At 35.8% G+C, this 16,495-nt stretch overlaps 1 protein-coding gene across 9 annotated transcripts in view; it reads right to left on the reverse strand.

The window, feature by feature from the left end:
* The window catches only part of LRBA (LPS responsive beige-like anchor protein), a 420,612-nt gene that overhangs the window by 79,251 nt on the left and 324,866 nt on the right, over positions 1-16,495 (reverse strand). For all 9 annotated transcript variants that reach the window (XM_060778857.2, XM_060778855.2, XM_060778851.2 and 6 more), the window contains one exon: positions 10,489-10,641. In XM_060778857.2, the coding sequence (XP_060634840.2) occupies positions 10,489-10,641 (153 nt within the window). The remainder of the gene's footprint in view (positions 1-10,488; positions 10,642-16,495) is intronic.

The following is a 16,495-nucleotide window of genomic DNA, read 5'->3' on the forward strand; positions in this document are numbered from 1 at the left end:
AAATATTAGCAGAAAGAGCAGTGCTAGTGGAATTTTGTTAGCAATTCTAGTTGTGTAAGTAGTACTAAATTTGCCCTTGTGGTCCCGATACACTCTCACTTGTGAATCCAGTTTTCCAGCCAATTGTCATATTAGGGTTATACAAATTGAAGCACCTGGTTCCAAACTGCTGGTTGTTAGATAAGATAGCTAAAACAAAAACAATACACAGTCACAATCTGAGTAGTAGAGGGGCAAAAACAGGCAGAGAAGGCAAAAGTCTTAAAGAATAAAAAGAAAGATGTGCTGGAGAAAATGCTATATAATATGTAGTGATTGGAGTAGTTGAAAACAGCTGGTTTAAAGAGGAGGATGACAAAAAGGAAATATTGAACAACAAAAGCTCTTATAGTTGAAGGAAATATTTCTGATTGCTGTTAATATTTTATAATTTGTTTTATACAATTTTCTGAAATATCTGTTTCAGTATTTGGCAAAACAAATAAAGAAAGTTTTAGGACCTTTTAGGAACACACAATCACACTGACATCACAATTAATGGTTTTGAAGAATGTACCTACTACTCTGTGCAAAATTCTGGAACTACAGTTTTTATATTTTGTTGTTTTTATTAGTAAATGTTCAAAAAGATGCCATTCTCTCATTTGTACTTTCCATTAATGTTGCCCCTAATACAAAAAAAGATATAAAAGATATATTGCTCTTCTCAAGGGAATTAAGCTCAAGTAGCATTTCTTCGCATGACTGAGAAAGTGTAATATGATGAAAGCAGAAGCTTCAATCAAAAGTGTAAATAGCAGGCATACTAAATGAGAGACTTTATTGAAAAGAATGCCTTCATGTATATATATAGTACTTACAAATATAAAATCCTTGAATTCTAAGCGTGAGTACAATGCAATATGAAGGAATCCCAAAAGAATGTTTTAATAGGAACACATAATTCTATGAATGAATGAAGGATGGCTGGATGGATAGACAGACAGACAGACAGACAGTGGGCTTAGCTGTGTCTGAGTGCATTGGTTTATTTCCTCTCCAGAAGTGAACAACGGTTCTTCATTATTGTCAAAGCACTACACCTGGAAACACTGGGCAAAAAGATGTCTTGAATGAGATGACTTGTCTTCAGCTGAGATAAACACCATGTGCTCACAACAAACATTCAGTGCAGCTAACCATAGAGTTTCTTCCAGGAACACAGCAGCAGTCTCAATTGTTCCCTGGATTTAACCCCCAAAACTTCTCAGACCTGGAAATTTCTCCAAAAGGGATGCCCTTACTCAGTTAAGAGGTGTAAATCTCCATAAGATGTGGACTATGGCAAGTTCTTTATAAAGAAATCCCATAGTCAATATTTATTTGCTAGTAATTGTGCTGGAAGTTATATTTAATCAGAAGTAACTAGCAATTCTTGCATAAGAAACCCTGATGAAATTCATAAGGTCAGTAGAAGTCAAAAAGCAACTTGAAGGCACATACACACAAACAACCTCCATTTACTAGGTTCCAGGTCAATGTAAGTAAAATATTTGAAATTCAAATGTATCCTTAAGCAACAAAGCCAGGATTATACCCACATTTTTGTCACATAACAGCTAGTGATGTATTTCAAATTAATATTTTGTGCTTTAAAATGTATGTATTCAATTGCAACATCTTATTTACATTGGATGGAATGTCAACTTCAAAGTGATAGTAAAGTGCTAAGCCTAAAAATTTCACTTATTTTTGAGTAACAGTCTACCAACACATTACAATGTTCGCATTTTGTAATTGAATAGCATTGTCAGTTAATCAAGTTAATTAACTGCCTAAACAAGGAGAAAGGAAAGATATAAACAAAAACAAGTTGCCTGGTTGGAAGACCAGATTACTATTGCCATGGTAATTGACAGGATCAATAATTGCTTTGCATTTTAGGTGAATGCACAGTAAATTAATGAAAACAGCAGATAGTAACAAACATTTATAATGTGTTGTTGTGTATCTTCAAGTAATTTCTGACATATGGCAGTCCTTAGGCAAACCTATCACAGTATTTTCTGAGGCTAAGAGTATGTGACCTCAAAAGCATACAGTGATTTTTCATGGCTGAATAGGGATTTGAAACGTATTTTTCAGAGTTGCACCTCATCCACAGGCAGCTGTTTAGTTTCAAAATTGTTTGTATTTGAGCTTACTAACCAGTACAACTTGCACAATGGAATATTTCTTTCTCCATAAAAAGAATATCACTAAGAGAAATAAAGAAGGGAATTTTCATGCATGAGAGAAATAGCATATTGGTAGAATTTGTCTCAAATATTTGGAATGCTTCACACTTTTGGAACCCTCTGGTCTTGAGATTGAGATCCAATTGCCATGAAACGCATCCATGCACATCATGTATGATACCACACTAAGGCCAGGACCCACAGTGCTAAGCCAAGTACGAGAATGAACAATTTCACTGTTTAAAAATACCCCAAATCCTGGTAAATTCCCATGATATTAAGGAGCATACTTCAGCATTTAAATTTCTGCTGGATGAGAGATAAGAAACCTAATAGATAAAATCCAAACCAAGTAGGTTTCTGTGCTTACCAAGGTAACAGGTGCTTCCTTTGAAACTACCCAAACTGAAGCAGGATTCCACTTACAGATTGGTGTGAGTCTGGACTTTTGAAATAAAGAGGAAGCAAACGACTTTGGTTTTTGGATGGTGGGTATTTTAAGGGAGGGACTTCACCTTTGGTAAAGTTTATAATTCCATTTCCCTCTGCATGGCTGGCAGAAACTGACAGTATCTTTTTATCTTTTTCTCATGAAAAAGAAATTAGGACTCTCCCACGAAAATCAACACAGCTTGTCTTATGAAACATTGCAGTTGTGTTACTTAGGATCAAATCTATATTATCTGCCATTTTCAGGACAACAGTTGATGGGTAATTTAAGAAGACTAGCTATCTCGGGATATAAGATTGCATGCTTACATTGTTTGTAATAATTTCTATTCTCCTTCTGTTGTTTTTTTAGTGCTGAAAGGCAATTAAATACACTTGTACCCTTGTAATAAGAGTCAAAGTATATGTGAGTCTAATCTACACCGTTAAGAGTGGGTTCACAATAAGAAATGCACATAGATTAAACAAGACACCTAACTGGCTAGTATTAACTTCACAGGAAGGATAATCACTACAAGTTTAGAATACTGGGGGCTAATTATTTATGAATTGATTAAAGTAATAAAATACATGCAACCAGACAATATTTAATCGAGACTTAGAATTTCTTTTAAACATATGCATCAAATTCAGCTACATTTAACAAGCCACAATAAAAACAAAACACATGCTGATCAGTGCCAAGATGAAATGCACTGAGAAAAAAATGTAGCAAACATATCCCAAAACAGTATCTGGAATACTTATTTATTTATTTATCATGTCAGAAGCAAATTGAAAATACAGTTATAATGTATAAAAAACACAAAGTTTAAAAACTTGGCATTATACTAAATTTCCTTTGACCTGAAATTGGCAACTTCGAGTGCCTCTGGTGTAAGAAGATCCTCCACTGTGCATGTGGCAGGGCTCAGACTGCATTGTAGTAAGCGGTCTATTGTTTCCTTTTCTCCACACCTGCATGTCGTGGACTCCACTTTGTAGCCCCATTTCTTAAGTTTGCATGTAGAAAACCGAAAAGTATATTTTAACTTAAGGGGCCTTCCAGACAGGCCCTATATCCCAGGATCGGATCCCAGGCTTTCTGTTTAACCCAGATTATCTAGCAGTGCAGACTAATATAACCCAGTTTCAACCAGAAACCTGGAATCAGATCCTGGATAAAGGGCCTATCTGGAAGGGCCCTAAATGTTAAAGTCCATGATCTGGCTACTGTTTTTCACCCTATGAAAATATGAAGACTAGATTATAAATAATGTGGGACTTTGTATAAGGGCTATTCACAAAGTTCAATTATCTCAGCTAATGTCCAAAGTTTGTGTTTAAAGTATCCAGAGAATTTGTGTGCTTTCACATAAGCCTCCCTAGCTATGGTATTAATATTTTCATCAGAGCCCCTGTACTGCTCGGAATGCTCTCATGTTTTGCAGTATGCTGGAAGTTGAGAGTGATTTGAATGTTGGACTACGGTTCGATTTCCTACTTGGAGAACCCCACTGGGTAGCCTTGGGTGAGTAATACACTCACAGCTCCAGAGAAACCCATAATAAAGTTACCTTAGAGTTTACAGTTGGAAATAGTTTGAAGAAACAGAACAACAAGAAAGCTGAAACGAGAACTGCCACTTCAGAAACATGAAAATTCCTGAGAGTTTGGGGCCAAACTTCCATATACACTCCAATGATGTTATTAAGCACAATACATTAAACACCCACAGCTACCCAGTTCTGTTTTCAACTTTGCTAAGCATAGGTTTTAAAACATAGAAATTGTAGTTGAACCAAAAGCTTTTTTTTCCAAGCAAAAAGTTTTCCACATTCTAACTTGAATGAAATTCTTCCATGAACGAATGCTCTTAATTAGCTTCTGTCTCTGTTTCCGTCTCTGTCTCCCTCCTCTCCCTTACAGTCAGGTTATAAAATCCTCCTGCTTGCTCCAAATCACTATCATTACAATCATAACAACACTACCAACAGTAATCAAAATGATAGCGAGAGAAATGCTGCTACCACTGGCAACACCAACAGGGCAATCATATCTAAGTGTGTACATTCAGAACAGACCATGCTGCATTTAATTGTAAACTTTAAAACACTGAGAACCTGGCATATCCCTGGCATATTTTCAAGCTTTTCTTGTGAGACTAGAAGGTGTGGAAAGCGAAAGAAAGGAAAAAATAAAGATGATGATAAGTGCAGCTTGGATAAATGAGATCAGGAGAAAGTAATGACATGAGGGAAGGAAAGTAGGAGAAAACATATGGAGTCAGGAGAATCAGAAAACATGTATGGGAAAGAGTATGAGATATAGGACAGAGTGCTAGAAAATAAGGACAGTATGAAGGAATGAGAGAGAAAATATGTGCATCTAGTACTCTGTTTGGTGACTGTCATAGAATTTAATGGCTTAAATCAATCTTCTACTTGTGATTATCACTCCTTTGGTGATGAGAAGTCCACGAACCAGTCTCAGAGAAAGTTACTCCAAGGTAAGGGAAGGTGTTTACTTGTTCTATTACCTCACCATCCAATTGCCATCTGTGTCTCTGCTGTCTTTTTCCAAATACCATTATTTTTGATTTTGTCTTGTTGATGATTAGAGAGTTATTCTGGCAAATAGTAACTGAGTCTTCTTAACAACCTACGAAGTCCAACTTGCGAGTGTGATAGTAAATCCCAACTACCGACCTCCTGGATTACACAACTGACAAATTATATAAGAAGTTGCTTCCTGTCTCCTGCGCCTTAAATGACCAAGTAAGAAAGGGTGCTATACAAAGAATTTTGGATATAGAAGCACAAAAAGATAAAGCCACCCTCAGTAAGACTGCTAACCTAAAATGGCTGAGTCAATATAAACGTACCTTTCAAACTGCTAACTACCTAAAAATGCAAATACCAAAACATCTCAAGGAGGTATTCACTCGAGCCAGATTTATCAGCTCGAGACAATGGTTAGATATGGGAGATTTAACAGCATCCCTTATAATGAATGGAGTTGTATCTGCGGGGCACCTGAAATTGAGGATTATAGCACACATATTATTTGATTGCAAACTATATCAAAAGGTGAGAGACTTCCACCTTAGTCCATATATCAAACGGATAATGTATTGGGATTCTCACATCAGAACAACATATTTTATGTGTGGCCAAGACCCAAAAATAACATATAAAACAGCTCTGTACTTAAGCAAAACAATACGTCTGAGAACCACATATGTAGGGCTGATTGGGGTAAATTTTAGGGGTGATAATGAAATATGATGTATATACTCAGCTTAATCAGTTTATCAGTTTTATCATGTCTTATCATATGTACTTACTGTATCATTATAAGTGTCTTATTTTAACTTACTACGTGGAGTGTGATCAGGTCTTGTCAGGCCTTGTTGTTGTGTTTCTTATTGTGATATGGCCTAAGGGCTAATCAATAAAATTACTACTACGTGTGATTATCCCTTTTTTAAGAGAGACTGTTCCTCCACACAAATTTGTTGTGCTTCTATTAAATGTTTATTATTTTTATATTGGTTGCTTCAATTGTTAATTCAGAAGTCACCATGTTATGAATTACAAAAGTTATATTTATTAAAACATTTTACATAAGAAAAAAGCAACATCCTCACATTGTTTTCTTTTTTCTGTCTATGACAACAAAGACACAATGGAGATATATTTCATTAAAGCAGGATATATATATATACACACACACACACACACACACACACACACACACACACCCTGCTTTAATGAAATTGCCTCTTGTGTCTTATTTTTAATATGGCAGGTCACATTAAAATAAGTATGTCTGCCAATTAGCATTGCAAACCCCTGCTATTGACCTGGTACTGTACAATCTGTTATTATGTACTGTCCTATAGATCATCTGTTCCTCTTGCTGGTCTATTCCAATAAGAGACAGACAGCTGCAACATTATATCCCTGTTCAACCTGAGGACCATCTGAGTTTAATTGTAGTACACAGCTTGATGTGGGTCTGGTTATGAGAAGCCAAAGTATCACAGTGTAATAATCTGGAAAAGCAGAAACCTGCCAGGCACTGGGCTGAAACAGAGGGTTGGCTGTCTAGTTGGCTGATGGGATGTAGGAAATATGATTAATGAGCAAGGTATAATGATATCAGGAACCCGATTAGCACCACAAAAAGGTCACAGATCAAAGCTGTGTGCATTTTATGAGGTCCAATCATTGCAGAAAAATCTGCAGAGAGAACTGAAAAGTGAGAAATCTGCATGTGATAGCTTACCAAATGGGCACTTTAAACTGCTATCATAATTTATTGTGATCTAGAGAGTTGCAAATATGTAATATATGGTCACATTTCAGGAACTAAATACGTTATTATAAATCATTATTTTTTCAAGTGTTTAAATATAAACATATTTGTTTGGTTTTACTCGATACTTCCCTTTTTGTCATCTTAAACAGTAATGAGTCAGTGGACTGATAAGTCACTGATGTAATTACAAAAGTACAACATATTTTGAATGTTGTAGAACTTCAGAATATAACATTCATAATCATAATTGTTTATATCATTATGTTCCCTTTGGACTCAATATGTATAAAAGACTGCATAATAAGGAGAAGAATCACTAGTAAAGTGATTATCCTTATCTACAGCATCACATTGATATTGAAAATATCTTGAGGGTTTTTTTTTTAAAAAAAAACCCTTTGATAATATCAAAAACAAATTGTCTCCCATTTCCAGAAATCTAAAATCTGAAAAATTCCTCAAAACTATTCTTTTTTTTCTTTCTTTTTCCCCCATTGCCACTGTCATTTCCACCTTTGAAGAAATTGGGCTAGTTACACATCTAGTGCCAAGTCTGCCCACTGAATTTTTCTCAAGGAGTTCTTGCACCAACATTGTTAATAGTTTGACAGGGGAAAGGGAAGGTGGACAAGGGCTTATAGGCAACGCCTGTAAAAAGCAGACATCATGTTAAAATATAAATCAATTTGTTTTAAAGGAACTGATGGGTTCTTTTTTTCCTCCTTCATTTCTATTTTCCTTTGTGATGCAACTTCTTTGGCCAGCAGGATAACACACTACACTATCAAGAAGAAACTTAAAAAGATGATGGAAACATTATACTAAAAATACATATATAAAAGAGATAAAAAGATGAGATTCATTCAAGAAAGAACTCTTTGAAGATGAGCTCATAATTTTAGAAAGTAAAGGAGAAGCTGCACTCAAGACATGTGGGAAAAATAAATCAAAAGGAAAAATGACATACCAATAGAGCTATTTCAAGATACACAGATAAAATCCATTCAAATTGTAACTAATATCTACCAATAAATATAGAAAATAAAACAATGCCTACCAGTCTGGGAACGCTCAATATACACCCCAGTTTCCATGAAATGAGACACTAGCTACTGTGGTAGTCATTAGGGCAAAGTAAGCAAAGTGATGTGAAAACAAACTTTGAACATATATGGAATGAGAGATGTCAAATGCCTAAGCAGGGTTCAGAAAAAGAAGAGGCACTAAGGACCATATTGAAAAGATACACTGAATAATGGAACATTAAAGAATTACAGAAGAATGTCAGCTTGTGCTTTATAGATTATAGCAAAGCTTTTTGTTGTATAACTGATGAAAAACTACAGCTCTATCTTAGATGAGGGAACCTAAACATTATGTGATTGTCCTGATTTTCAGCTTTTTTACTGGAAATTAGGATTGGTGTGTATAGAGGGCTTGGGCATTTTGAGGACAAATCTGCTGTGTTTACCAGCAGTTTTTGTTGATTTGGGGTATTTCAAGGATTTCAGGGGCTACATATTAGGGGTCAGAAAGACTGCATGTATCCTATGAGCAGCACTTCACTCGCCACAATCTAGCTCTTACTATGTCAATTACAGAAGCTTTTTCCTCCCACACCTGTGACCATGGGACAACTTGAAAACCACTCTGTCCTCGGGTGAAAGGATATTTCGCTCCCCCCCCCCCCAACTTTCATCTGGTAGTTTAACTTTACCCATTCTTTATTTCTCTTAAATTCTAACTATTTTGACATTTTGAAATGAACTGTTTCACAAATTTTATCTGAAAGGAAGCATTAATATTATCCCTCCACAACTGCAGTTTTGATTTTTGTGGATTTGATTATTCTTGGATTGATTAAAATATTCTCACTAGGAATCTCTAGATCCCCCATCATGACTTTATGTTCACTATCCAGTGGAGGCTGGTTATAGAGTTGGGCTGGAAGGTCTATAAATGCCCACAGGGGAAAAAAACCTATTCCCAAGGAAGATCTGTGACCTTAACCACAACAAATGTGGAGGGATCACTGTATAAAGAAACCAATACTCATTGAAGTCTCTCTCCCCACTGAGCATATTTATAACGAAACCTCAGAATATTTCAATTACAATTAACTACCCTTAACCTAAACACTGCGGTGCACACAAAAGATCAACATAGCTTTAAATGGATACCAATGGAGGATCTAGAATAGATCTAATGGAAGTGTATGGAAGGAAGCAGCCAAGATTTGAATTGCAGCATTCTATTTTCTCTGTCAATGACAAATTGTCGTTGTTGTTGTTGCTGCTGCTGTTTTTTTTAAAAAAACTACATTTGCTTCAAATATTATATTAATTGTATGGTAAATATGTTATTGTAATTCATTATTCTTAATATTGATTGAATTAATTTTCTATATCTTGTTTGTACCACTCTGGCTTACAAAAGGTAGATTCAGATCCAACAATCAATTTCATTTCAATGGGGCTCGCTCCCATGTAACCGAGTAAAGAGTGGTAGCCTAAATAAATTAGCTAATTAAAACTTCTTCTATTGTCTTAATAACAAGATAATCCACCTGAAATAAAGGCCTGGGGTTTTTGCAAAAGATATGCTCGATTATTAGGACCTGTGATTTGTTATTGTGTGAAATGAGAATAACTGAAATAGGATATATGATATATTTAGTAAGAAAATATATTTGATAACAGTATGACCAAACAAGAACATTCCAATATGTTAGCAGAGCACATAAAGTTGTTATCCCTATGAATCTATCTAGAAATGCTATCACTCATCTATTTTTACTCTGTACTATATTCAAAGAGGAGCGTGTATATCCGTGAAAGCTCATGCAAAAATAAAACCAAGTTAGTCTTAAAGGCGCTGCCAATTTTTTATTTTTATCTCTCCTTCCTTGTATCAGTTTTTGTTACCTTGAAAGCATGATCTGTTTTCCACATATCACCGTGGAAAAATATCTCAAGCATTAGATATCATGAGTACATGAAAAATATTAGTCTTTAAAATGTGAGGTGGAAAGTGGCTTTGAAATTTCACTCTTTTAATGTGTTATAGTTAACATGCATAAGCATTGTGACTTCCTTCAGAAGTAGCACTAATTAAATGCCTAAAGTGATATGCAAATACATGCAAATTTTGCCTCTCTCACTACTGTAGCAGTGACACATTTCAATGACTGTAAATATAAAAAGCCAAGAAAGGCATAAGAATAAATGTAAACACTGCATCAACAAAGCATTACAATAATGTTGTTAAAACATTAAGAAAAGTTTAAAAATGTAGTCACATATTTTGTACAGTACTTTCATAATAAACAGAAAGTAGAAATAAGTATGATGGTGTACTATCAATTTTTTAAATCACATTCCTAAACCCTAAAGTACCTTTTTCATTCCCAGCCTTCATAAATTGAAGCATTGCACCAAACAAAAGGACAAATATAATTCTCTCAAGGAAGACATTCTAAGCATCAGTTCTTATCACACATAGTAGTTGATTGCTATCTTACCAATCTGTTCAGGCGAACAAAATCTTCTGGGGTTTTGGCCCATGGTGGAAGTTCGACATCAGACACAACTGTTCCATCGTCCATCACTCCAAGATTGTAATTATTGGAGTTGACAAATATCTCAGGGAGATAATAAAATTCAGGAATAAGCTCCTATATGGAAATGAAAAGCAGTGACATGTTATAAATTGGGTTTCTTGAAGTATCCCAATTATATGGGCACTAGTATTAATAAGAGACAGAAAAATGTAATGGAGAGTTATTTAAAACTTTCTTCTATCATTTTGCCAGTGATCTAACATTTACCCAGCACTATAGTCAGCAGATGGTGAACAATACATGCCTGTAAATTAAATTAAATTAAATTAAAATGATTGTAAAATGCAGAATAAAGTAATTTGCTTCTTATAAAACATGCTTTGATTTTCTAGAAACAGAGGCAATGTGCTACCAGATTGTAAATCATTATGAAAAACAACAGCACACTATTTGAACAACAAAAATATAGCAAGAAAGACATTTAAACACTGACTCATTGAAGATATTAAACCAACATGAATTAGTAATTCCTTTAAGGCTATATATAATAATAATAACAACAACTGTAAATCACTTAATTTTAAAAGAGAGACTGGATCCCAAAATTTTGCTCAAGTATTTCCTCTATAAACCCTTCTGTGAAACAACTAGAAACAGATTTCAACTGGGCTTTCAAAGTTGATGTATTCTTTGTTGATAACTTTGAATTGTTGATAGTGTAACTATGGACATTTTAATTCAAAAACAATTGAACCTAGGCAGTTATTTTGCACAACAGGGCATTTATTATTCTGAGTATTGATATTGCTAACATAAAGCAAAATAACCTGCAGTTTACAATATTTTAGGGTGCATCTTAGGAAAACTTTTTTGTCTGTTGGAAGATATCTATTAGAAGAAGATGTAGAGCAGTCATGGGCAAACTTTTTTGACTTGGCGCCGCATTATGGGCCCAACAGAGAGGGGCGGAGTAGGAGGGAGGGCTGCTGGGCACACACTGGGGGGGACAGGGCCAGAAGGAAGAAGGCCTGTGAGAGGGTGGGATCGGGAGGGGTCAGGGCAGGGCCCAGGTCATTCTCAGGTTGTCCTCTTGACATAAGGATGGGGTTGCTCGCACCAACCTTATGCCAGGAGGAAAATGAGACATATGGCAACTGCCACTATCCTCCTCCCCAATCCTCCTCCCCTGATCTTTGAACTATCCTCTCAGCATTATTCCGAGAGGAAGGTGAGACAGGTGACAGCTGATAGTGCCCCAGAGGGCTCTCAGCCACTCCGTGCCTTCATCAGGCCATCCTCTTGGCACTGTCCTTATGCTGGGAGAAGGATGAGACATGAGGTAGCTGAGAGCACTCCAGAGGACTCTCAACTGCTGCATGCCTTCCTCCCGCATCCTTTCTGCATAAGGGTGAGGCGGGTCACCGTGTATTTATGCTGAGAGGACAGGGTAAATAAGGAGGGCCTGATATAAAGAGAATTTGGCTGCAGGCTGTGTTACCAGGGTTGATTCACCTAATTTTCCATACAACATATCCCCAAATCAGTTCTAGAGAGTCCCACAACATTCTTGAGCAGTTGAAGACTGTAGGGAGGAAGAGATATTATTGGAAATAATCTCTCATCCATTCCACTAGCAGACATTTTTTATTAATATGTGTCCATCTCGAGCTTCAGAAGCAACTTAAAATAACACAGCTTGTTCTGATATGTCTATGCATATACTTCTTTGATTCACTGAGACTTAATGCTAGGTTTTGACTTAATGATTCACTAATGAGTTTTGAGGTTATGGACTCTGAACTTCATTTTGGAAATGAGACCACAAGGTCTGAAATTTGGAAATCTTTGTTTTCAAAACATTTTAGTACTGTACAGTCAAATGCCTGTCTATAAACTCTATTTCATCTTAATTATGGTTTACTGGGGCAAGTCAGATATATACCTATAGTTTGATGTTGCCTTGTTTCTGTAAGCCTTAACTGGGGTTGGTCAAAGGCAGATATAACTGTGATGAGTTAAAAAGGATAGCAAAATTATGTAAAGCTGAAACTTGCTTCAACTTTATTAAGAACAGATCTTTCTATATCCCCCAAATACTGTGTATTTTATCAAATGATATAAAATCGGCTATTTACTGTAAGCTATAAAAATTACTAAAATAAACTATTACAACTTTAACGTCCTAAAAAGCTATCTAATAATTTTTGTGGGATGAAGACAAAGTTAGCTAGGCTGCTTTATAGTAAAGAAACTAGCATCCAACTATGCTTTTTTAAACTAAAAAGATACAATATCATTATGTCAGAAATACAGGCCATGCAAATGTTCACTGGTTAGTATTGATTTCTGGTTTAAAAAATGTCTACAATTAAAAAACATTTTGATTCTATTCCTAAAATATACAGTATAATGGACATCTATATCAATGCCCCAGCTAATGAGAACTGTCTCAAGCTAAGCTAAACTAAGTAATGGATTTTTGTGCAAAAAAATTCAATTTCTTAAAATTAGCACTTCATGTATGGAAAGATGTAATATTTGTAATTGCTTCAGGAAATGATTTCAGAGTAAGTAACTGGTGTAAAATTGGTCTTCCTTTCAATAAATGGAAACTACTTGCTATTTAATAAGCAGAAAAACACATTATATACATTGGCCTCAGTGACTGACTATGTCAGAGGCCCAGTAGATCAGATTCTAAATCCACTCTTGACATGGGTCAATGGATCAGTGGTCTTCCAGATACCACCCTCAGGGTCAACTATGGCCAGAACAGTTTTCCAAATAGCTGAGTGCAATGGCAGGTCATCAGATTATGGACAAGGTCAGTCTCGAGTTGCTGAAGCAAAGACAGGAAAAATCAAGGAGGAATTAAGCTATTATCATCTCACTCCTTTTGAGAAAAACTGCATGGCTATGTATCCCATATACAATCATGCTCATTACCCTAAATGTACTTAAAAATGTCTTTAAAATCTCTCAGAAAAAAACTTTAGGTACTTTATTGGCTAAAAATAAAATGAAAGTATTGGAATCCATTGACCTAACAAACATATGTAGAATTGACTTTAAATAATAGAGGGGTCTAAATTTAATTCTCATCTCACTTATTAGTCAAAGATCACACAAGGTCCAATATGCCAACTGCAAATGCATTATATACAGCTTATTTGGATTATTATAACCGCATGGAAGATATTGTTCTAATGTTGCATAAATCCTATGTAAAATCATACTACTATTTTGACATTAATATTGAAATCTGAAATACACACTGAAGTTTGCTATTTTAGATCACATTACCATCCCAGACAAAAAAAATTCTAAACTTACATGTTATTTTTTTAATTCTCCAAAATAATTACTATTAAGGGGAACAAGCAAAAATGCATTTCATTTAATGGACCATTAATGGCATGTCGTATTTAATTTGCGTGTTTAGTTGATTGGTTTTAATCTGTTTTCTCTGCAGAACTGGAATACTGCAGTTTTTAAAAAAATAATTAATTCAAAATATTCAAACACACATTTATTGAGCTTTAAAGCATCTCAACAAATGATGTTAATATATAAGAAGATGTTCAGTGCATGCCATCAGAAACCATGAACATATCAAACAAAGAGATTTTGAAGGCCTGTGTAAACAGAAAGATCTTTGCCAGACAAAAGAAGGACAATGTGATTAGCCTAACCTCCCTCAGAAAGAAATTCAAATCTGGAAGCAGCCAGCAAAGAAAAACCTCCCTTGTGTACTCATCAAATGTGCCTCTGAATCTTCCAGCAGAACATGACTTTTGGATATTAAAATGCCCCATTTTGGTTCAAGAGCTCAAAGCTTACTGCTGACAACAAGCCTTCAATATTTTTTCAATGCAAATCATCACATACTGACAAAGATTTATTATAGACTGGGACTTGGAGATATATTCCCCACTCATCATATCACAGAACTTCCATGCTACAAACAAGTTACTCCCCTAGTGCAAAAATGAGCTTTGGGTTCCAAAAGCCCACAATTGTGTAAAAGCTTTTTAAGAGGTTTTGACCTTGCATGATTCAAATTGGATCATTAGCTGTTGCCCTGGAAACCTCGGCTGCTCTTTTGACTTTATTGTTATGCTATTTATATAGCTTTTTATTGTTTAATGTGACCGCTTTGATGCTGTTTAGTTTTAAAATTTTAATTGCTTATTATTATGGTGCTGCTATTTGCCATCTTGTAACTCCCTATTGTGCCCTGTGGGGCTGAAACGTGGGGTATTAAAAAAATCTAATCAATTAATTAAATATGTGAAGTGTCAAGTATCTTATTTAATTCCCACTTCAGCCATGTAGTGGCCTTAAGGCTACAGTGCAAATGATTAAGATAATGTATCTGATGAAGTCGAAAGTACTTGAAACACTTCCTTTACTTTTATTTTCTTTTTTAATGAACTACAATTTATTCTGCCTTACCTAGCATCTTTCTCATTGCTGAACTACGATCATAGGAGTATATTATCAAGAATTTATAAATGAACTACAACAAGAATACTAAATGTGCAAAGGCAAATATAATCCCATGACCAAGATTTAGACAGACAGCTAAATAATAAGAAATGCTGTGTTTTGCACACTCTATCCAAATGAATGCGGTGAGATCATATGCCCTAAACTATCAATATATATTGTGCAGTGTTTTAATGGTCCACAAGTACAATCAGCTCTAGATTCCTAAAAGCAGGTATCTCATACAAACAAATAGTTTGAAGAGAACCATATAGGCTGATCTTGACCACACAAATGTGCCACAAGTTGCTTTCATATGAATAAATTACTAATAGTGACAATGATTCCATACTTCTAATAATTGTAGTCATGATCAGAGCAGGAATAATTTAGAATGGTTGAGAACTATCCTATTCTAAATTAGAATATGCCAAATCTAAACTATCATACATATTCTACAAAATTCAGACTAATGTAGAATAATTCAGAATAATGTAGAATAAAAGTGTGGATCATTTCAAAACTATGTTTTCTGATTGGAGGTGGGAGCAAGGATCCCAGTTTCATTCATTGTCAGAAGGATTTAGAAGAATTAATGTGATATGAAATGTTTATGTTAGACTACAATATGCAGTAGGTCCTGAAATAAAGCACTTCCAGTTTTACTTCTTACTTCCATGATTTTCTCACCCACTGAAACAATGATCTATCAGTCTGCAGACCAAAGCAACATAAGAGAAAGAGGATTATTTCATTTCCTCAGCTAAGGCCCAGCCATGTCTAATGTTCTCTCATCTGTGAAGCAATTTTGCCATGCTACCTGTGTCATCTCAGTTGCTCATTCTAAAACAGTGTTTCTCAGCCTGGGGGTTGGGACCCCTGGGGGGGGGGTCAGGAGGGAGTTTCAGAGGGGTCCCCAAAGATCATCAGAATACACATATTTCTGATGGTCTTAGGAAACCCTTTGGCAGAGAAGGCTGAAGATCTCTAAGCCTGTTCTTCTCTTCCTTTTTGGAAACAGATGGTGAATCTGCCACTGTGATTGGACAGCTTCTCAGCCGGCCTCTCAGTCAATGGGAGGGCTGTTTCTGAGACTCCAAGTGGGGGAGAGCAGGCTTGCTTGGCATATGGCTGCGTGGTGCACATGTGCAGGTGAGGGTGAGCGTGTGATGCTGGAGGGAGGCTCATGCTAGCGGGTCCCTTCAAAGCATGGGGATTTTGTGTGGGAAGTAAGGCCCATTTCTATCGGTTGGGTTCAGAATGCTCTTTGATAGTAGGTGAACTATAAATCCCAGCAACTACAACTCCCAAATGTCAAGGTCTATTTTCCCCAAGTTTGTTCCAGATCCATCATTGTTTGAGTCCACAGTGCTCGCTAGATGTAGGTGAACTATAACTTCAAATCTCAAGGTCAATGCCCATCAAACCCTTCCAGTGTTTTCTGTTGCTCATAGGAGTTCTGTGTGTCAAGTTTGGTTCA

Source organism: Anolis sagrei, chromosome 5, assembly GCF_037176765.1.
Source record: "Anolis sagrei isolate rAnoSag1 chromosome 5, rAnoSag1.mat, whole genome shotgun sequence".
In the NCBI taxonomy this organism is placed as follows: Eukaryota; Metazoa; Chordata; class Lepidosauria; order Squamata; family Dactyloidae; genus Anolis; species Anolis sagrei.